The 23252-nt window shown below is 51.6% G+C and overlaps 1 protein-coding gene across 3 annotated transcripts in view; it reads left to right on the top strand.

Moving 5' to 3' along the window:
• Positions 1-499: 499 nt before the first annotated feature.
• Positions 500-23252, top strand: part of Pxdn (peroxidasin) — a 70159-nt gene continuing 47406 nt past the window's right edge. For 2 of the 3 annotated variants that reach the window (XM_021247220.2, XM_004868359.3), the window contains exon 1: positions 501-780. In XM_021247220.2, the coding sequence (XP_021102879.2) occupies positions 581-780 (200 nt within the window). In that variant the 5' untranslated portion in view covers positions 501-580. Of the gene's footprint in view, positions 781-23252 lie in introns of all 3 variants that reach the window. The other variant, XM_087199718.1, reaches the window with a different exon arrangement.

Below are 23252 nucleotides of genomic sequence, written 5' to 3'. Positions count from 1 at the left end.
TTCCTCTTGGGCGGGGTCCCCGGAAGACAGGCTCCCCCTCGCAGAGGGGTCCCTTCGGAACTGGAGGCTGCCCTCCTCGAGAGGGTGCCCGGACAGGAGAGACCGAGGCAGAGAGCGCGCCAGAGCGCTAGGGGTCTGTGCCGGAACACACGAAGTGCTCCAAGAGCATCGCCAACAACATGAAAACCCTTTTGCGCACAGGGAGCAGCCATGCTAAGAGAGGCCCGGTAACTTAGCTGAGGCCCCGCGAGCAGAATCAGAGAGCCGAGCCGTGCCCCACTTCTCTCCCCTGCACCCCGCGCTCACCCCTGCGGGCTGGGAGGAGGGGGCGCAGCTGTAGAAAGTCCGGCCTGTCCTCGCCCCGCCCCGCCCCCGCCCGCCCCCGCCCTCGCCCTCGCCCTCGCCCTCGCCGGGCCAGGGCGCTGGGAGGAGCCGCGCGCATGTGCACAGCTGGCGCCCCCGCCCCGCCCCCGCACACAGCTGGGCCGCGGGCCGGGAGGGGCGCGCAGTCCGAGCCGGCGGAGGAGGCGCCGGGCCCTGGCTGTCGGTCCGTCCCACGCGCCCTATCCTCCGCGTGGCCATGGCCGCGCGCCCCGCGGACCCCGCGCTCCGCTGCCTGCTGCCGCTCATGCTGTGCTGCGCCTGGGGAGCGCTCGCCGCCGTCGCCTCGAAGCCGGGCGCAGGGTGCCCGAGCCGCTGCCTGTGCTTTCGCACCACGGTGCGCTGCATGCATCTGCTGCTGGAGGCCGTGCCTGCCGTGGCGCCACAGACCTCCATCCTGTGAGTGCGCGGGACCGAGGGGCGCGGGAGCCTGGGGTGGGGAAGGCTGGGGCGCGGGGGGCGCACGGGGACCAAGGGGTGCAGGAGCCTGGGGTAACGGGGTCAGGGAGAAGCGAGGGGGGCACTAAGGGGTACCGGGAGCCTGGGGAGCTGGGGTGCAGAGAGGTCCTAGGCGTGTGCATCTGGGGTGCTAAGGGGTCTGGGGCGCAGGAGGAAGCGGGGTGCATGCGGTGCTTGGAGACTCGGGCGCTAGGAGCCAGGGTCGGCTGGGACGTGGGACCCTGGGCTGGCGGACGTGGGGGATCCGGGCCTTTGTCCTCCCTGGCCGGGACGCAGAGGGGCGGACCCGAGTGAGCGCGCGGCCCCGAGATCCGCCTTTGTTGGGAGCTCGACGTCCCTGGCCGGACGGGGAAGTCGCTGGGGGCTTCACGGAAAGCTCCGCTGTCCCCCGCGCCTTCTTCTCTCTGGCCTCTTTTCTCCCCAGGTCTGTGTTCCCCTATCCCCGGGTTCCCCTTCTGCAGCGAGGGCCCCGGCCTTTTCTCCGCGCGGGTCTCCCCTCCCCGCCCGGCCTCCCGGCTTCCCTTTTCCCTCCTTGCGCCCTGGAACCTCCCTCTCCGGCCTCATCTCTCGCCCCGCGGCGCCCCCAGCCCGGGTCCCCGAATCTGCCCGGGCGCGGAGTCTCCTGTCCGTAGGGTTCCCGGGGACCCTGCCGCGGGGACCGAGCTCTGCGCAGCCCGGGAACCGGAGCCCTAGCGCAGCAGCTTGGGCCTGGAGCGCGCCGTCCCCTCCAGCGCCTATCCGGGCGGCCGGGTTCGCTGGCCCAGAACTTATGCGTGAGTCGCGTTCCATCGAGAGGATAAGATGTCGCGCGTGCTGCCCGTCTGTCCCCAGCCCGCGGACTCCGCCCCTCCCCGCTGCAGGGACCCCTTCCTCTTCCCGCCGCCGCCGGTGCCTCAGGGACCCGGGGCCGCCAGACTTGGATTTAAAAAGTGCGAATTCAGCGGAGGCAGGCGTGCGTTTTGGACTCTCATTCTGCGTCCTGCAGTTGTCTTTCTGCATGCCGCTTCTCCTGGCGGGACCGAGGACTTTGGGCACCGTGGAGGAGGCTGCAAAAGTTGTAAACTTGGGAGTGAATTATTCAGTATAATCCTCGAAAACAAAGCGCCTCACACCTACAGCGTACCTCTCCTAGATAGTGGTCACCCTGTGCAGATCGAGTTGTGCAGTTGGGAGTCAGGGGCTGCGTTTATGTCCCGCCTGAAATTGTAAACCCCCAAAAAGCCAACCAAAGCTTTCCTCCCAGAGGGGCTAGGTGTTCAGCCAAGGTGGGCATCTCGTCGAAATGGGACAGGGTGAGGTTCCCCAAGTGTGGATAATCGAATTCTTTAGTGAGTCAATGGAAAACAGCTGGCCCCTAAGGCCATTTCTCACATCTGGTCAAAGCCTAATACATTTCCATGTTTTGGTCCCACATTTCAGTTGTTTTTGAAAAAGAACACTATTGCCAAAGAAACACAGTAGAACAAAAAAGGACTCCCCCTAGTTTGCAAGGTGTGGTGAGCCACAAAAAATGTGACAGAAGATGTGTAAAGGAGCCCAGAGGGGACAGTGATCTCTTAGTCCACACTTGAGGACACGCTGGAAGGTACATTTGTAGACATTTGTGCCACACTTGTGTGGATTTTGGAGTTTTCAGAAGTGTTTTGAATTGACAGCTCTTGGTGTCCCTGATTGTGGAGGTGAGCAGACTGCGATGAAGATTGAGGTGAAGTGAAGGCACCCCCACCTGCTGTGGGAGTACAGGAGGGGCGACCCCACGTTGGCCAGGGCTGTGACACACAGGCAGAGCAGGAGGCTGGAGCCGCAGTCCAGGCTGGAGTTCAGGTAGTGAGCCGGATTCCCCTGGAGAACTTGAGTGTGTGGCGGTATGGCAGAGGCTGTGTGCAGCTGTGGTAGTTGTAGGAAAAAAGAGGAAACAGCTACCTGGGAAAGAGAGTGACCCCTCTGTGTCTCTGGGTATCCAGGCTGGCATGTGTGGGGTTGCTTAATAGGATGTAGTCATGTGTGTGGAAACACATTCAGTGTTCACTTCCAGCTTTTCTGACAGCTTTCTCTCATGCGTAGGTTGTTAGTTTCTAATTTTAAAAAATTCTTTGGATAGAAATTGATGAATGTCAAGCTGGTGTGTAGCCTTCAGAGGCAGAGGAAGGAAGATCCCCACTGTCCAGGCCAGCCTGAGCTACACAGCGAGTTCAAGGCCAGCCTGAACTACAGAGCAAAACCCTGTCTCCAGAAAAGAAAAAAAAAGTTGATGAACATAAAAGACATGCACATAAGGAACTAGCCCCGAAGCCCTTAGGACTATGACATGACACTGTCACGCTTTCCCTTTGCTGACACACACACACAGACACACACAGCCCAGGACTGAATCGGGATCATCGGAAAGGCTGTCAGCCTCCGAGTGTTTTGGGCCAAGCCTAATCCCAGATTGTTATGATTTGTGGTTTGGGGGGGTTCAGAAAGTAATGATGAGAGACCAGACCCCTCACTCTGCAGCCTTCCCTCCTCCTCCTGCCCTCCTCCTGACACCCCGAAGAACCTGGCAGCCCTGCAAAAATGCTGTTTAATGTTTGCACAGTCTCCTGCCCTCAGCCCTGCAGGAGGAGCTGGTCACCGTGATGATGAGATCAAAAGAGAAAGCAAGCGTGCGTGCGTTTGCTCTCTGCCCCTTTCCTCTACCATCTCAGCCTTTTGGGGAGAGAAACGTTTTCAAGAGCACTGGGTCCTGGGTGTCCCGGCCTCTTCTCTTAGGCCCCGCCCCTCTGCCCGCCCCCTTCTCCTCCCACAGCCAGCCCCACTGAGGTCCTGGGAATCCACTCGGCAGGCAGTGCCCGCCTCTTCGAAGCCCAGAGTTGTCCCAGACCGAGTCAGTGCGGCAGAAACCCGGCGCATGTGGGTGGGCGAGACTGGGAGGTGGCACTGCAGGGACCGGGCACCGGTCCCAGTGAGGCCACCTGTCTGCTGGACGCCTGTTCTGAATTCTCCAGTTTGCTGTGTGTCAGGCTTGTGGTGTATTCCAAACCATCCAGCTAAAAAACAGATCCAATGCTGGGTGTGGCGGTGCACGCCTATGATCACAGCACTCTTGGAGGCTGAGCCATGAGGATGGTATGTTTGAGCTCAGTCTGGGGAACTTGGTAACTTACCAAGACCCTGTCTCAAAAAGTAAAAAGGGCTGGGGGTGGCCAGGGATTTAGCTCAGTGGTGCCACCGCCTGCCTTGCAAACACAAGGTCCTGAGTTCGATCCCCTGTACAAAAAGCAAAACAACAAAAAAAAGGGCTGGGGATGGAGCTCAATGTGAAGGCTCTGGGTTCAGGGTTCAGTCCCCAGTTTGAGTCTTTGCCTTGTGTGAAGCACATCACTGCTTTTCGTTTTCCTCCCCCTGCTACTGGTGATCCAGTCCAGGGCCTTCACACTGAGCTACATATGTGCCCAGCCCTTTTTAGATTTTTTTTTTTCTTTTGAGACAGGATCTCACTAAGCAGCTTAGGCTGGGTTTAAATTTGGGATGCTCCTGACTCAGCCTCCCAGAGTTCTAGGTGTTGCTTTACTTTTAAATTAACTGTTGTGATGAAATCAAAGATTTTGTTATCGCAGCTCCAATAGATTGAAAAAGTGTCACAGGAATATTTGTAAAGGACTTGGGTGTTGATAATTTATCTTAGCGTGATGGTGGATGAACCCAGTATTTTCTCCTGCACCTCATGGTGACTTCTCTAGGGAATGGAGGCTCCCCAAGGACCCCCTTGCCCTGTGGCACTGCCCCCCACTTCTGTCCATGTCAGCTAGGCGCTTCCTGAGGACTCAGGGCAGCTCAGCTCTTGGCTGGTTCTTAGGACCCACTCCCTTCTGGATTTGCCTCCATCAAGTAAGTGGCACCAAAGAGCATCATCGGTCTTGGTGTTCCTAAGACCAGGGTCAGCTCTGACTTGAAGCCCAGCTGATGCAGGTCCAGATGAATCCAGTGCTGTGTGCTTTTCTCCTCCCCGTACCCCACCTGGCTTTCTCTGTTGTTGGATCCAGTTTCCTCACTTGGTGATCAGCGGCGGCTGCTGTGATCCCTCCCCGTGCAGTGGGAAGAAGAGGCACCAGCACTGGGAAGTTTGGGGAACTCACTTTTTTTTTTTTTTTTGCTATCAGGGATCGAACTCAGATCTTTGCTCTTTCGCAGCAGGCAGCAAAACCACTGAGCTAAATCCCCGGCCCTTAAACTCACTTTTTTGAGACAGTGTCTTCCTAAGTCTAGGCTGGCCTGCTTGCTGTGCAGGCCAGGCTGGCCTCAAACTCTAGATCCTCCTGCCTCAGCCTCCTGAGTGCTAGATTACAGGCCGTCTGGGTGGTTCCTCATCTGGGCCTGGACTTCTCAGATTTCCTTGGGCTTTTATTAGATTTGTCAGCAGACAAGGATGTCAGGCAAGCAGGGAGACCAGAGCTGGCCCTTCCCAGATTCCAGGTACACCATTAAAAATGTAGACAAAACAGACACAAAATCCAGGGTGATCTCAGTAATTGTAAAACAAGTATGAGCTGGAAGCACTGCATACCTTGATTCCCATGGGCTACTCAGAAAAGCTTCCATCTGAGTGGAGAAATCAGACATTTTCTTTTGCACTTGACAATAAAGAGAAACTAAAATAGACTTAAATGGATAACCTTGAGCTGTGGCCCCTGCAGGGCTCTGGGGCCAGAACTCGGGGCTGGGGACCTAGACGTATTTTATGCATTAGGAGCTCTTTGCCCCTCTCCTACTTAGTGTATGGAGCAGGTTTTCCGTTCAGACAGGAGGTCTGTTGTAGTGCATGATGTCCAGGTCACCTGATTATTTTAACAGTTATTTCATGTGCTCTTAGGGTAGAGAAGAAAATGTGATTTATTTAAAAGTAACTTTTTTGGTGAATTTGATTCAAGAGCAGTTAAATTTTACTGTGATGCATAAACAGTTGAGGTGTTCTGCGTGTTCAAGTGTCTCTGGGTGGACCCAGCCCCAGGGTCCGCTGGACTGGTGCTGATCCCTCAGCTCTGTGTTGCAAGCTACTGCTGCAGACTCCACCGGGTATGGCAGGGCGTGAAGTTCATTTTAGTCCTCCAAATAACATCACTGATGGCTTAAAGTCTTTCCAGATTTATCATTCCAATGCATTATACTTCCTCTGCCTGGGTATTTTGTTGGGGGTTTGGTTTTGTTTTCCTTTTGTGTTTTGTTTCGTTTTGTCTTGGTACCAGGGATCAAACTCGGGACCTTGCACTCTCAAGGCAGGCAGCAGAACCACTGAGCTAAATACTCGGCCCTGCTTTTGTGTTTTTGAGACAGGCTCTCACCTGTGTAGGTAAGGCTGGCCTGTCAGTCCTCCCGCCTCAGCCTCCCGAATTCTGGGCTCACAGGCATGTGCCACCATGCCCACTGGATGTTTATTTTGAAACATAGGAGTCATTTTCCCCCTAGTCACCTGGTCTATCTTCAGCGGCCGAAACGGGGCGGGCGGGGGGGGGGGGGCAGGTGTCTCAGCACAGGGCTGGTTTATGTGACACAAGTTGAAACTGGGAAGAGTTAGGGAAGCCCAGATGCTGGTCAGATCACAGTTTTCCTGTCCTGACGTAGATACAGGATCAGGGGGCAGTGTGTTGGAAACACACCCTTCTCCCTGATGAATCAGTGGCCCCACATGCAGAGATAGGCTGACCTCCAGAACTTGCCCCAGAGACACGGGCAGAGGATGCACAGACAGACCCTGTCCTCTTGTCCCCAGGATTTACTGGGAACTTCTTTGTTTCTCATTTTTTCCACATCTCACCATAGCCCTGCTCATCAGCTCCTGGATGGCGGGGATCCCGCCCTGTGCCTGTCTGGGGGTCCGGGGCTGGGTGTTCCTTAAAAGGCCGCAGATAGCCAGCTAGCCAGAGATAAACACAGCATTTGTGTACAGGCCCCTGTGGAGCAGGGACTTTTCGCTGGGATGCACCCCAGGAGGTTGGTGGAGCCCACTTCTGGGTGTGTCTGGTGGGTCACAGTGGGTGACCTTGGTGAGCCCAGGTCATCTGCCTTTTGTACCACGGTCAGGCTGAAGTAGAAGCCTAACTGAGGACTGGTCCCTTATTACAGTAAATCACACTTCAGGGGGAAAGAAGTCCCATTGAGGCCTGGAGCTGCACTGCAGCGAGTTCTTTCTTGTCCTCCCTTCATGATGGTGACCGAGCACCCCTCGTCCCTGGCTCCTGGTGGCCATTCACATCCTGCCCATGTAGACTTGTGCATCTCTGCTTATGAAGGATTTTATTCTTTTCCTTTTTTCTGATTCTGGGGATGGAATACAAGGCCTTCACACTGAGCTACATTCCCTTCCCTTTTTACTTTTTATTTGAGGACATGATTTTGTTAAGCCACTAAATTGCCTGGGCTGGGCTAGAACTTGCGGTGCTCCAGCCTCAGCCTCCCAGAGTGCTGTGATGACAGGTGTGCATCACGCCTGACTTCAGGGTGCTTTCTGCTGCTCTCTTATTGTCTGAACAATCTCTAGGAATGTCAGCCCTCTCCTCCCTGCCAGTAGAAATTGGCTTCATCTCTTTTTTCCCTTCATCAGCTCTCCGAAGGTTTATCAGTTTTACTGCTCTGTGAAAATTGATTTTCAGATGAATTAATCTTTGCTTTTGTTGCTGTTTTCAGTTTCATTGAGTGAGTCTTGCCCCTGTTGTTCTATCTCGTTGGAAAGCACAAGTCACCACGTACTCTTTACCTCTTTACGCAATGTTTTTGAACCTTCTTTACATTCTTCTGCAACAAGGTGTGGTAAGAAATAACAATGAGAATAAAATTCAGACTGAGTTCACATTCTCAAGTTCAGATTTTTTAAAAAATTGGAAAGGACTCCATGCTGGTGATGTTTCCTCTGTGTCTCAAACACCATGTATCAGGTGGTGTAAGCACAGTCCTGTGGTGAGCCACACACAGGCTCAATGGCATATTCTACCCTCGCAGATGCGCTTAACAAGACAGCTCTTCCTGTGGGTCCTGCATGGAGTGGGCTATGTGGTCATGGAGTGGGCTATGTGGGCTGGGCCACAACTGTTCATATCTGCCTAAGGTTGCTTGCTAACCCAACAGAAGAGGGGAGTGGTTGCCACCAACTGAATTGTTCACAATCTAGTGCTTTAAGATCCCTGTGATGATTAAGCTTGATTGTGTCAACTGGATTGGCTTGGGATCCTCCCTGGAGATTAGTAGAGTCTGCCCTGGATAATTGCAACAGGGAAAGCCAGAAGGGATCCTTAATCCTCGGGTTGGACCAGTAGCTTCAGGGGATGGGAGATCAGCTGTGTTTCTGAAGAGTTTTTGCCAAGGATGTAAACCATGCAGTCTCTTGTGGCCCTGGGCCATGGCCATGACTTATGCTCCAGATCCTCTGGCCCTGTGCTTTGAGCGCTTCCTGTTTACCTCCTGCAGATCCATAAATTTGTGAGATCTTTGGAAATGTGCCCCGCTGCCTTCTGTCCTGAGACCTCTCAAGTAGTCATCATTGTTTGCCTCCTGTAGGAGTGGAGTTTTATCAGGCACACATGCGTCACCTGAGCCATTCCTGCTGGAAGCACGGGTGGGGGTGAGGGGTTCCCAGCTTTTTCTCTGTGGGGCTGCAAGCTCAGGAGTTATGAAACCCGCTCTCTTACCCACTAATTGTACCCAAGGTTTTTTTTCTTTTACAACATTTAAAAAATTTTGTATGTGTTCATGGAAGAAACATTTGAAAATACAGATGAACAAAACAATAAACCTCACATTCCTGTAATGGAGAAAACCACTACCTTGTTGGTGCATATTTACACAAGCACCTGTATATGTGCACACAAACATGTAGATATTTGTGTATCTGTCTATCGTGTATCTTTTTTTCAAAAACTGGGTCCTGATAAGCTTTCCTGCTCATAGAAAGTATAATGTATTTTCTATGTTTTAAAATCTGTTAACAAGCTGGATATGGTAGGACATACCTGTAATCTCAGTACCCAGGCAGAAGAGTCAGAAGTTCAAGTCCAGTCTGGGTAACATAGTGACTAAGTGAGACCTTGTCTTAATTAATTTTTAAAAGGGGCTATGAATGTAGCTCAATGCAAAAGCCCTGAGATCAATCCCAAGTACCACAAAAATAAAATAAATCTGCAACATAGTTTTATAGTTTGTCTATTCAGTAATACACCTACCTCCCCTGTAATACACAACAGGGTATTTCTTCTGAGGTAGAGCAGGCTGTGAGCTCACAGGGTGAGATCCTCTCCATATTTATTGTGCTGACTTTAATTGAAGTGGACTTGTGGTGCAAATGGAGCTACCACGAAGTACAATTTTCCATGTTGGATTGGCTGTTTTCATCGATAGACCAAACCAGATGTTTAAGAAGCCTCTCATTTTTCCTTTTGAGCCTGGGACGTGGAAATGCCCCATTATTGCAGGCGCTTTTCCTTTCTTCTGAAAGCCCCTTCTTTATTTTTAGAAACAAGCCTCCTTTTCTAACATGCGGCATCAGTATAGATCAATGTCCGTTACTAAGAATGAAGAATAGTAAATGTGGAAATTCAGACCTGCTCTAGAAATAAGGCTGACCGTGGTAGAAATGGAATGCTTTGTCTTAGCAATAATGGGAGATCTGAGGTTAGTGTTTTTCCTGCCTGTAGGGGAAAAAGCAAGACTCCCGCAGTTCTCAGGCAGGAAGGTTTCTTGAGATGAAATGTGAGTACCTGGTGTTTCTTCAGTGGGAGGCAAGGTCAAAGGGCACCTGACCATCTTGTCATTAAAGTCATGGTCTTGTGCCCAGTCAAAGCCCACGGTGTTTTAGGATGTCAGATTAGGCTGTTGCTTCCTGGAGTGAAGCAAATATTTCTAAAAGCCCATAACCAGTAGAGCACCACTCTTAACTTTTAAAATAACAATTAAAGCAGATATAGTTAGTCACCATGTTACTTTTTCAGATGTCAGATGTTTGTATTGGCATGGCAACAGGGAAACATTAACCTTGAACGTTTGGTCTTTTGTGTGTGTGTGTATTTTTAACTTTTTCATTAAGTTTATTGGTACATTTTAGGTATACAATATGATGACATTCATCATTGGGAATTTGTACCTTTACATGATGTATCTTGGTTCTTATTCTTTTCCCCATTCCCCTGCCCTCCCTTCAACCCCTCCACCCCTCCCTATTTACAAAGACTTTGTTTCCGTTTTTTCCTTTTCTCATATTTATTCCTTTCCCTTCTTTCCTTTCCCCTACCCCTCCTACTTCCCCTTCCCCTTTGGACCTTTTCTTCCTATTTCACATTATCATTTTGATCCTTATTTACACTTATAGTTTCTCACACCAGAGAAACTATTCGGTATTTACAAGTGTCTTATTTATTTCATTTAAGAGTATGGCCTCCATGTGCATCCGTTTAGCTATGAATGTCTCTAGTTTCTCATTCTTTGTATCTGAGGAGTACTCTATTTTATATTAAAAAAAAAAAACAAAACATGTCTTTATCCAGTCTCCAGCTGATGGGCAATTGTGCTGTTTCCAAGCTTTAGCTATTACAAACTGTGCCACCATAAACATGGATGCACATATATCACTGTGGTATGATTTTTTTAATTCTTTTGGGAAGATACCCAGCAGGGAAATAACTGGGTCAAATGGGACCTCTAATCCTAGTTTTATTGAGGTATCTCCATACTGATTTCCACAGTGGTTACACCAGTCTACACTCCCACCAACAATGGAGAAGGGTTCCTTTCTCCCCACAACACCACCAGCATTTGTTATTGGTTGATTTCTTGTTAGCAACTGTTCTTTCTAGAGTGAGGTCGAATATCTGCATTGTTTTCATTTGCATCTCTCGAATGACCAGTGATGTTGAACATTTTCTCATATGTTTATTTGCTGTTTTTACTTCTTTGTCTGAGAAATGTCTGTTGTGTTTTGAATTGTGTAATTTTCTGAAATCAGTGCCTGTGTCACCCCAATCATTTATCCTTCCACCCACCCACCCATCCATTCATCCATCCACACATGCACCCACCCATCCATCCACCTGCCCACCCACCTATCCACTACTGACCCATCCACAAATCCATCCACCCATCCATCTATCCATCTGTCCATCCCCATCGTCTATCCAACCATCCACATGCATCTGTCCATCTGTCCATTCACCCATAAATACATACATACATACATCTGTCCATCTCTCCCTCCATCCACTCACCCATCCATCCATCCATACTCATCCATCCATCCATTCAGTCGTCCAAACACACATACATCTGTTCATTTACTCACCACGGATCCACCCACCCATCCATTCATCCACCCATCCATCCCTGGAGTCTTTGTTAAGTGTCAGGCACTGATGCGCACCACCATGCTATGTGGTGTTCACTGTCCAGGGAGGGTCAGGCTGTGAGGCCCACCCAGCAGTGCTGGAAGTTCCTTTGCAGTACTGTGCTCCTTGCTGCCCTGCTCATGGTTTAAAAACAGGGTTGGTTCCAGGAGAGAGGGTTATAGGGAAGGAGAGAGCCACAAGAAGAGCCCCACCAGGAGACCCACACCTCTCCTCTCACAGGCTCAGACAGAATGAGTTTGAACATCCAACTTCCTCGTTATTCTTTCTAGTCTTAGAGAAGCCCTCTTTACTATGAGATTTCCAGAGTTCTGTGTCTAAGCAGCCCTTGGAACAGGGCTAAGCAGCCTGGAAGAACAAGGCTTAGCCAGCAATGACTGAGAGACTGTTCTTCCAGCCTTTCGGGCTCACGCCTGGCCAGTGTCTGGACAGTGGACAAACTAGCCCTTTACTCTTTGCTGCACTGGGCTTCACACCTGCACACTGGGGTGGGCTGTACACCCACTAGAGCACCAAACCTCAGGGCACAGAGGGCAGACCTTGCTGTACCATCGCCAAGGGTAGCACTGTGGAATAAACTGAGGGAAAATGCGGCAGGCACCTTGAGACTTTTGGAAGACCTGGGTGTGGTGGTACACACCTGTGATCTCAGCTACCCAGGAGGCTGAGGCAGGAGGATTGCAAGTTGGGGCCTAGCCTGGGCAACTTAGCAAGACATTGACTCAAACGTAAAATAAAGTAAAAGACTAGGGGACGCAGCTTGGTGGTGGAGCACTTGCCTAGCAGCACATCTAAGGCCCTGGGTTCAGGGTTCAATCCCATCCTCCTAGAAGAAAAACTTTCAGAGGAACCACCTTTTCTGAGACTTATTTCTGTGCCCTTTCTGAGGTGGTTTTGCATGGGCGCTGTGGGAACCTTCCCCCAGGTGCCTTCCCTTGTCCTCTGATGTCCCCTGGGATGGGCCGGCTCCCTCCCTCCTCCTTCACCATGGCATTTCCTCCGAGATGGAGCCCCTGTTTCATACTTTACATAGTCCCCTCTCTTCTGGGCTGGCCTGGGCTGCTCTTCCCTTCCTGAATGCTCTGGTTCTGTGTGTGCAAGAGCCGCAGTAGTTAGAAACTGAGAGCCTCTCCATTGTCCAGTTCATGATCCATTTTCTCAGTGAGGGCTATTCAAGCACACCCAGATTTGAGGCTTTTAGAAAAACAGAGGCAGAAGTCAGAACATTTGGGTGAGGCGGTGGCTTTTAGGGGAGTGGTTAATACAGAGCCCGTTTCCCTCTGCCCAGTTGGCTTGGCCATGGGTGAGGCCCCATGGATGACATTTATTTGGCTGAACTTGCTCGGCTTCTGCAGGAGCAACCTCAGTTAACCTGCTTTCAGTTGTTTAAATGATGATGCCAGTCATAAGGAGTGGGCTACAGTTCCCGTCCTCAGCCCTGCTGCCTGCCAGTCTGTGATGGTTCAGGCCATGGCCCCAGAAATGTGCTCAGGCATCACTCAGCTGCTTCTGGGTAGGCATTCAAAAATGAGATTAATATTTAAATCTGTAGACTTTGAGTAAAGCTGATTGTGCTCGGTGACATGGTGGGCCTTATCCAATCAGTTGAAGTCCTTAAGGGACAGAGGTGGGCTGCTCCTGAGCAGGAAGGATTCCGCCAGCTGGCCACCTTTGAATGTGAACTGCTAGGCCTCCAGCCTGCCCACCTACCCCTGGATTTCGGAAGCATCAACCTCTACCATCCCATGAGCCCCTGACTACATCCACCTGTGACAGAGCAGAGACCACCAACTCTTCCCTTTTCCCTGGGACAGCCAGAAGTGGGAGGTGCTGATGAACAGATTCCACTGCAGCTGTCTTGGACAGGTGCACAGCTCGGGAAGGCAGTATCTGCTTTGGTCACAGAAAGCTTGAATTGGAAACAATTTGGACCAATCACAGGCATGCTGCTGCTCTATATAAGCAGCAGACCCGGCCTCACAGGTCTGTCGGTCTACTAGGGCTCTCCTAGGACCCTAATCTCCTGTGTTGGTTTCATCCCGATTGTCCTGTGAATGGCCCTGAAGTGGTGAAGACTGGCGTCATTGGCTGGTGATGATGACCGGACCGGCGATGATTTGTGGCATCAGTGACTAGTGGACACAACTGGCAGTGACTGGCGATATGTGAGGGATCCACGGAGACCAGTGGAAGCTGCAGGGAAGAGTTCCAGATGGTTACCAAGGAACAGCACGCACTGCTGAGCTGCTGATGGGTGGCTTTGGGCCCGGAGGAGCTGTCACACTGAGGGCCAAGGTTGTCAGCCCATGGATCCCCAGAGCTGTCACATGAAGGGCTGAGAGTTGTGAACACCTGGAGCCCGGAGCTGTAAGATCAAAAGCCAAGGGCTGGAGGCACCCAGATCCCTGAGCTGTAACACCAAGGGCCGAGGGCTGTAGGCACTCGAGACCTGGAGCAGCTACCAGAGCAATCCCATGCCAGCTGGCCATTTCCATATGACTGGAGTGAAAGACTCTTCCCCTGGCTGGCAGCACACGTGGTTCCACATGACTCTGATCATCCGGGTCACAGCTGACTGGGGCAAGTGGGCCCAGTTGCTCGCGGTCAGGCTTAGCCCAACGGTTGGACAGGGCAGATTTTTTTTTTTTCCTTAATCTGGCTCTCAGCAGGTTGCTAAGGCTGAGCTCAAACCTTGTGATCTTCCTTCCTCAACCTCTCAGCATGCCGGGCTTACAGGCATATGCCACTATGCTTAGTTCCTGGGCACTTCTCTTAGGCTCAAAGTGCTGCTGGAGAGGGAGGGAAGGTGGGCAGCACAGGAAGGGGCATCAAGGCTTCTGCCCCTTTCTGTCTGTTCCAACCTGGGCAGCCGCCTTCCTGGTCTGTGGCACTAGGGTGACGCTCAGGGAGGATGCAGAGTCCATGAGTGGTGGAACAGAGCAGAAAGGTTAATGCCTGGGCTAGAGTGAGTGTGGTTGGTTACAGTAGATCACGGGTTAGGTTCGTGTGGATTAGTAGACATGGCAGGTCAGTAGAACAGATTAGTACATCAGATTGCACAGCAGGTCAGTGTGGAAGGCTGGTGCTGTAGGTGAGTAGTTTATTGTGGTAGTGGTTAGTGGAGTGGATTAGCACTTAGATCAATGCTGTAGGTAAGTTAGAATAGCAAGTTAGTGGGGCTAGCTCAGTGCAGTAGACTAGTAGAATAGGTTGGCAGTAGATCCACCCAGCAGGCCAGTGGAGTCCACCTCTGCATCCACATCCACTGCTCCCCAAAGATGCCCCACAAACATGACCCTCTCCTTGTCATAGTGGTGACTGATCCTTAACTCCCTGTGAGGTAGACCAGGTGAGCGTGTATGGCCAAAGCTGGCCGGAGTCGTCTTCTCTTGTGTGTGCAGTTCCATGTGTCCCCTCCCTGTGTCAAGTCAGGCAGAGCTGCTGAAACCACGGTGGAATTTGACTCCCTGGGCCGAGTGGAGCCAATCACAGGCCGACAGACAAGAACAAAGAAGCCCAGCCGCGCCAGGCATTTGCAAAGTCTGCTGTCCTATCTGGGTGTCAGCAGTTGTCAGGGGAGGGAGATCCACACACTGGGCTTGTCCTTCCCAGGGCCACACTGGCTGGTGTGTCCAAGGGGAACCTCCCCTGCCTTGTAGTATCGTCCGTGGAGACACAGCGTGCCATGCTATCTGGATGTTAACACTTAGGCTTTGCTAATCAAATCCATCTTTCTGTGGAGATGATACCAGCATCTTCACCAAGCTCGCACTGGCAACCCTCAAGTAGCACTTGGCCAAGAAGCTGCCAGAGGAAGTGAAGGGTCTTAGGGTAGCTGGGGACGAAACTGGGAGTCCCTACCTGCTTCCCAGTTGGGCTCTGTGACTTCAGGCAGATGGCTCACTTCTCTGGACCCTTCTGCTTGGTGTGGAAGGAGTGAGGCTTTGGTAGCTCCAACCCCTGAGTGTCTCCCAGAGAGGGCAGGGCCGTGGCACCTCTGAGCCAGCCCCTGGTTCCCACACCCAGCCTGCCCTGGTCCTCACCCCTCCTGCTCATGCATTTTGGACTTGGTAAATCTCATCATTTAGTCTTCACAGCGTCCTGTGAGGCAGGTGCTGGTGTTATCACCTCAGTGTGCTCACAGGCTCTCTGAGGCTCCAGGAAGTCAGAACACTGGTCCAGGTGTCCCCTGTGGAGTGGCAGAGGTGGGAACCCAACTGCAGCCTGTCACTTCCACATGCAGCACCCTCCCCTCCCCACACAGGTCAGAAGGGTGGCCCGACCTTCCTAGGGCAGGTGAACAGGGGCTTCGCCTTTGTACAAACACATCTGGACATGTACAGTACAAGGCAGATAGAAAACTGCCAAGAATGTTTACATTTTTAACATTTCATTAGAGTAAAAGACACATTGCCATGAATCCCCTCAGGATTCTCCCCCTTGCATGGAACACACTCATCTCATCATCCTGGCCACTTTGCGCAGCAGCTCTGGAGTCCTCTAATCCCATCAAAGGCCCCTCTCCAGAACTCTTCTGGAGTGAAGGTCTTCCCTTCTAAGGCCATCGCACTGGGACCCGGGCATCAGCATATGCACTGAGGGACAGGGGCACAATGTCTGTGGCACCACTGCTGTGGAAAATGAGATCTAGACTGTGCTCCCTGTGAAAGGTGAATTAAGGACGGAGGTGCAGCAGGCTGCCTTGTGTGTGGTACGAGGGGGCGGGAAACACACGCAAACTCTTGTTTATATTTCCCCAAGAGACAACCAGCTGCGGAGGAGGGAGGAGCTCAGGCCACCGTCTGGGACAAGTCTCACTTTGGAGCCTTTTGTGCCCCTGAAGCAGGGTGTGGGTGCTGCTGCCTTCTGGGCTGTGGCCGTGGGAAGGAGGTGTGCTGGCTTCCCCAGGGGCACCCCTGCCCTTTCCTGGGCCGTGTGCAGTGCCCCCACTAGGTCTGGCCCTGCATTGCCCCAGCACACCTGTGCGTGAGTAACAGGGACACTGGCCTCCCTGCCTCCCCAGCCATAATGGGACGTGCTCTTTTCATGTCCTTTAGCCAGCCTGCTGGAGGGCCTGTCTCACTATAAAACTGTTATCAGCTGGGGGTCCCAGGGGGCTTCCTTCCAGGTACTTGGTGTCGTGAACAGAATTGGCCAAGACACACAGAAAAGGCAGTGAGAGTATGCATTTTTTGAAAGTGGGAAAGAGTGACAGCCAGACAGTGGAAAGGCTACAGTACTAGGGGAAAAGGGGTCGTTTGCACCCAGAATTCCCTGATTGGCTTCCTTTCATGTAGTAAGACACTGGGGCAATTGTCCTCTGGAAAACTTACTTGGCTTCATGCTAGATGCAAGTGAAGGATCAGGAATAACATTTTTTGATTGGTTGTGCCTGCATGCAAATGAAGGATTGAAAATAGCATTTTCTGATTGGTCCTTCAAACAGTGTCAGATTCGAATGAAGGACTGAGAATAACACCTTCTGATTGGTTCCCTGTGCGGTGCTCAGGAGCTATGGAGTCATTTTGGGTTTCTTGTCCCCCACACACGTTCTTTCTTTTAGGAAACATCTCGCTCAACCTATGAGTCGTGGGCTTCTGTGACCTTTGGTGCCTTCTGCCCAGCTGGTCATCCACTTTGCCTCAGCCCTGATCTCCTCCGCCCCACGGTTCTCCTGTGGTCTTGCTGTCCTATGTAGGTGTGAGCAGAGCAGCTGCAGAGGTCAGGCCTGAGCCAGGGATGCAGGGACTGAAGCCAGAGCCACAGAGAGTAGCGACCGTGACAGAGCATCTCTGGAGTGGGGTCCTAGCCCTGGCCATGCTGACTGTGCTTCTGAATCAAGGGTGACATTTCTACCTCAGAAATTACCCCTAACATGCAGACCTGGGTGAAATGGTACATTCAGAAAAGGGCCTGAGCCTGAGCAAACCTGTCCCTGGATGAGATCTAAGGAGGTCCTAGAAAGAAGAGCTGGGGACCTCCACACGGCCCACCCGATAGGTCCTTGACGCTGGTCAGGATGTGTCCGTGAGAGGCATGAGCAGGTTTATTAGGCAGAATTAGGAAGAGAGGGGAAATAGGAAAGAATGCCAGCTTGAGCAGCTGGGGGCTCCCTCCTACACGGGGTTCAGGCAGAGCCCCTCACAGAAGCATGAGACTGCTAAGGCGGCCCAGGCTGCTTCAGTAGCTGTGTGAATCCTTATGGCCTTCAGGACCATTGGGCTCCTGTGAGATGAGGTTCTTGCTGGGGTTTAGTCACAGGTTATTGTTCGCACTTGGGGAAGACGAGCTTACTTACCATGGAGAGTCTGCTGCCGGGCTCTGCTTATCCTAGAACCTAGGGCTATTGTAGTTTAGGACAATGGCTGGAAGTTTCTCTGCAGGCTCTGAACTTTAGTCGCTCTTATGTAGGAGTCCTTAGGTTTGAAGGGGACTGAGATAGACTAGGTAAGCTTGGGGCTGACAACACCTCTTAAGTGATTAGCATGGTGCGGCACTGACTCGGAGTTGTAGGTTTCTTTGTCTTCTTTCTACCTATCTTTATTTTTTCTCTGCTATCTCAAACCCAGCCAGACAGCAGACAGCCAGACAGTAGAGCTTGTGGTGATGTGTGTCTCAGAAAGATAGGTGGCTGAACAGATTTGTAAATTGCCAGTTTCCCGGGGCATATGATGACCACTTGCCACTTGGAGACTGGCATGTTTTAGGGAGCCCCGGGGCATTCCTGACTTCCAAAGGGAAGGGTACGTGGGGCTCCCAGATCCGAAACGCAAACCTGGTGCCTCTGCAAAGCTGAGCTGAAGATCACTTTAGGATCCCGCAGGGGCCTCAGTCACCTCTCAGTGGGATGCAGCAGGGTGATGGGAGGTGAGAAGTGGTTTCCCCACTGGGCTCTCGGAGGAGAACAATGAAGAAACACTGCTCTGGCCTTAGACTGGCGCTTGGCCGGCAGCACATGTGCCTCACCGGGAAAGTAAGTTCTAGGCAGGACACGCCAGTCCAAAGCAAATATTAGCTCCTGGGTTTACTCAGCGCCTGTGGAGATGGGAAGATAACTTGAGACACCCATGCATCTGTGCCTCCAGCCTGCCAGGACTGGGCGGGTCCTCTTGTTCAGACAAAGCTCATTGTTTTGCCTCTGTTTAGGATTCCTGGGCCTCGTTTCCATTCTGGCTCTGTGGGGGTTTGGGTGTGCTTAAGAATTGCCTCTTGCATGTGGCAGGGTGCTGGTTAGTCCTTACAGTGGGGCTTCTGGTTGCTTCATAAAGGGACTTTCCTGGGGAGGAATCTGGGACTTTCTAGGGGAATAATCAGATGCTTTGGACACCTGGATACAGTTCTTTCCTCTGCTGGTTCTACCGAAAGCCAGCACGTTTGGAATCCCTGCTGGGCAGGACACAGTGTCTTCCTGTGTCACCCCTAGGCTAGAGAGGGAGGAACCTTCTTCGGGATTCTCTTTGTTCCATTTTAGAAACTTTCAGGAACCTTGTGTCCCACTTTTTTTTTTTTTTGTACCGGGGATTGAACTTGGGATCTTGCGCTTTCAAGGCAGGCGGCAGAACCATGAGCTAAATCCTCAGCCGCGTCCCACATTTTGGTAAAAAAAGTTTGGAGAATTGGATTGTGTGGGTTTGTTATGTAGGGTTATTTAAACAAAAGTCAGGTGGATCCGTAATTAAAGTAATACTGCTTTCTGATTACTCACTTTTGAGAATTTGCTTTTTCAAAGGCGCTGATAAGGCACCTGACATTAGTTAAAAATAAATGTATCAGGGCCGGGGATTTAGCTCAGTGGTTCCGGCTCCTGTCTCGAAAGCGCAAGGTCCTGAGTTCAATCCCCGGTACCAAAAAAAAAAAAAAAAACAAATAAATGTATCATTGTATCTGAGTTGCCGTTTTGTCTTTTTAGTGGGGCCTAAAAGATGACAGTGACCTGGGGGTGCCTGCTGGGTAGGACAACTGTTACCCTTCTGCTGGCCCCACAGGACAGTGTGGATTGCAGGGACCTCATTCACTTGCTCTTTGTAGAGACCCCAAAGAGCCTGAACAGAGAAATGGGGTCTCCAGGGCTGGCCCGGCAGCAAGAGAGGTGGGGCCGGAGGCTGTGGTCAGAGCCCTGCAGGTTGCAGATGAGATGTGGCCACCACAGCCCATACCTGTCAGGAAGCTCAGAGAGCAGGAGGGGACACTTAGTGGGGGACAAGGCTGTAGCTTAGGGACAGGGTGTTTTGGGGCCTTCTGTGCACAGAGCCACAGCAGACCTCAGGCAGAGATGACACAGGGCTGTGCCTGCGTGCTGGGTCACAGGAGCTGCACCTGGACCCTGCATCCAGGGGCAGCCTCCTCGGAGTGAGTGGGGACACGTGGCTCTCCAGCAGGAGGGCCTGGCACGGACACCCTGACCTTGCCTCACAGCTGGCACCTGACTCTGCAGCTGTGTCACTGCAGCCCCTTTTCCCGGCAGCGTGTTCACAATCTCATTAAATTCTCTGAACACAGGGAGAGTGGTGCATTACCCACTTTCTCTTAACATGACAGTTGCTTTCTGGAAACAGCATTCGGGAGGTCCGTGGCTCGCAGAAGTATCAGCCTCCAACTTCCCTTGTCTTTGGACCCCATCCCTGCTCGAACCCTGAGACTGTTCCACAAGCCTAGCTGCTGGAGTGGCTGGCAGCTGTCTGTCAGGAGAGGCGGAGCAGAGGGACCACTTCCCATCTCCGGCTCCAGCAGACTTGGCTCTTGTTCTGCTCCACATGTGTCCTTGTTTCGAGATTCCCCGTAAGTGTACCCTATGACACCTAAACGGGCCAGGCTAGGTGCAGTGACTGACCACACCTGCCTGGCTGATCCGAGGGCCCCATTTAGCCGAGCCTTTGGGAGGTGTCCGTTCCAGCTGCTCTCACAGGATCCATAGAGGGCGGAAACACCTTCCTCATAGTTCTACATGGAGGTGCTGACAGACTGGAGGACAATTGGGGGTGCTTCCCGGGTGACATGTGTCACCACTCCACTTTGTGTCTAAGTGGGGGCCTCTTGGGTGAGGGTGCTGGCCCCATGCAGGGAGGCATCTTCACAGCACAGCCCTCACCTCTCAAAAAGCCACCTGATTCCATCATGCTGGGCTGAAGTTTCAGCATGGTATATTGGGGTGACACCGTCAGTGAACTGCACTGGGGGCTTGGGAGTGCTGGTATTCAGACGTGCACAGCTCAGAGCTGGTAGGTGTTTTGGTTTTGGTGGGGAGTTTTTTGTTTTTCATTTGACGATCCTCCTCCTGCTTCAGCCTCCTGCGGGGGTGGCAGGCATGTGCCACCACCCCTGGCTAAACATGTTTACAGCTAGTAAGGAGTAGACTGTGAAGTGTATTTATAAAAAGGTTTTAAGGTAAAATACTAGACATCAAAAAAAGCAATTAGCTTGTGGTGGTTGAGGACAACTCACCAGCAGTGTGACCGGTTGGGATCCCGTCCACTCCTCCCTGACCAGGGCATCTGATGGAAGAGGCTTCGGAGGGCATGTGGCATTTGGGTCCTGTGGCCACATCGCTAGCTGGACCCCGGCATGGCCCTGAACTTCTTGTTTCCAGGCAGGTGACCTGTTCCCTGAATTGAAATTTTACATATTGGAATACAGTATTAGTCCAGGGCTCAGCAGGATGTTTTAATCTTATCCCCTCCATCAACATACAAAATTCGATTTAAGTTTTAAAAATTCAGCATTCCAGCTGGATGTGGTGACACACACCTGTGATCCTGAACACTCTGGGAAGCTGAGGCTGGAGGATCACAAGCTTGAGCCCAGCCTGTTTTGAGCCTAGGGAAGCTCTGTTGGGTTATCGACAATAGTTACATGGGAAGGCTTTGAGCTCAATCCATAGTAGTAAAAAAAAAAAATCAGCATTCCAACCAAGAAGGTTCTTCTTAGACAGTTGGGTGATTTCATTGTTCTGCTTTGGCTCCATTGAGCCTCCCAATGTGAAAGGCCCTGCTCTTGTTCTGTGAATTTTCTGCTCCACAGAGCAACCGAGTTTACTTTTTCCTTAAAGCAAACATTGGAAAGGAGTCACCTTGGTGAGAGGTTTCCCTCATCTTCCTAAGCTGGGTTTACTGGGCTCAGACAGAGGCTGGGGAGTTGGTTCTGGGTCCAGGCCTGCAAGGCTTAGTGGGGGGGGGGGTCAGTCTCAGCGGGGGCTCGTCGGATGTTTCAGAGGTCCCATCAAATGACCCTTGTGGGGACACACGTCAGGAGCCTGGGGGCCCCTCCCCTCGCCCCTCACGTTGACTTCTTTCAGCTCTGCCCCTCGCCCTCTGGGCTCCAGACCTGCTGTGTCCACTCAGCAGCCCCACTGGGGTCTCTGGCTCAGCACCGGGGCCCTCCGCCCCCTTCCCTCATGCATCCTCCTCCCAGGTCTGGTGCACAGACCCACATCTCACACACACAGAGTGGGGGGCATCCCAGGCCCTCTGCCTCTCACCACCACCGTCTGCAGTCCCGTCCCTCCTCCCGCCATCCTGTGTCCCCAGCTTCTCCAGTGGCCTCGCTAGTGCATGGTGACCCACTCCCAAACACCACTCCTTGAGTGTGCAACATACTGGTGACCCCCATTATCAAGCCCTGATCATTCAGAACTAAGTGTGCCATGGAGGCCAATCCAAAGATGGCTTCAGAGACGTTAAATCCATGCATTCACCCATGCATCCTCCAGGAGAAAACAGTGCTGTCTTCCAACTTAGAACTCAACATGAGCACCCATTACAGTTCTAATTTGGGGGGGGGGGAGGTACCAGGGATCGAACTCAGGTCCTTGCGCTTGCGCAGCAGGCAGTGAAACCACTGAGCTAAATCCTCGGCCCTACAGTTTGAATTTTTAAAACTGATAATTCATTTTTGTTTTTGAGACAGGATCTGTTTCTATGTAGCCCAGGTTGGCCTCAGACTCGCAGCAATCCTCCTGCCTCAGCCTCCCGAGTACTGGGATGACAGGCATGTGCCACCACGTCTGGCTCTCAATAATTCATTTTTAAACCAGTCGTGATAATACACACCTGTTATCCCAGTAACTTGGAAGGCTGAGGCAAGAGGATCACAAGGTCAAGCCCAACCTGGGTAACTTAGTGACTTAGCGAGACTCTGACTCAAAATTAAAAAAGCACTGGGGATATAGCTCAGTGGGAAGGCTCTGAGTTCAATCGCCAGCAACACAGAAATAAAGAAATGAATGAATAAATAAATACGTGTATTTTTAAGACTGGTATCTCCCCTGGAGCGGAGCAGAGGCTGAGACCTGTAGGGTGGACTGTGGGTGCCCCCCTCCTGGACTGTGAGCTCATTAAAGTGGTGTCCGTGGCTGTCACTTGGCCTCTGTCACAAGCAGCCATGCAGAAATTCTCCATGCTAATGAGAAATGTAAAAATGAGGGTCACTCTGCAGTCAGCCTCCAAAGGGCTTTCACCCGTGGAACCCAAACATGAGTGGAAATCTTACATAATGCATAAAGATGCTCAGAATACTTTTTTTTTAAATCCAGATTTATTGAGAGAAAGTAGTGATCAAAAAACACGGAGAAGAAAGTCAGTTCACCTCCAAAATGTCTTGTTTGCAGAGGAAAATCTGCAAGTGTCCTCTGTCTCCTCGGTGAGAAACAGGTCCTCAGATACCAAAACAAACAAGGAGACCCCACGGAAAGAACCAAGTACAGGTGTCCTAGCCTTCATAGCTGGCCAGTGCCTTCTGTGCAGTTACTTTTTCAGTCTACAATCAAAACTACACATGGTTTTCAAACCAAACAGCATGGACTTGTGATGTTTTATTTTGTTTGGTACCGGGGATCAAACTCGGGTCCTTGCGCTTGCAAGGCGGGTGGCGGGACCACTGAGCTAAATCCCCAGCCCTTGTGATGTTGAACTTGATGGTAAATCATATATTTGGGTGGGGTTTTTTTTACTTAAAAGTAAATTAAAACATCACTTTTATAAATGTGGAAAAAGCAAAGATTATTTTATTTTAGAAATCCGCATCATTAAAGATTATAGTAGGATGATCTTTATT

This window comes from Heterocephalus glaber, unplaced genomic scaffold, assembly GCF_053883595.1.
Source record: "Heterocephalus glaber isolate CG9 unplaced genomic scaffold, H.glaber_assembly_v1.0 deba00001724, whole genome shotgun sequence".
Lineage (NCBI taxonomy): Eukaryota > Metazoa > Chordata > Mammalia > Rodentia > Bathyergidae > Heterocephalus > Heterocephalus glaber.
The sequence above is the reverse complement of the archived record's forward strand: the minus strand, read 5'-3'. Positions and strand labels throughout refer to the sequence as shown.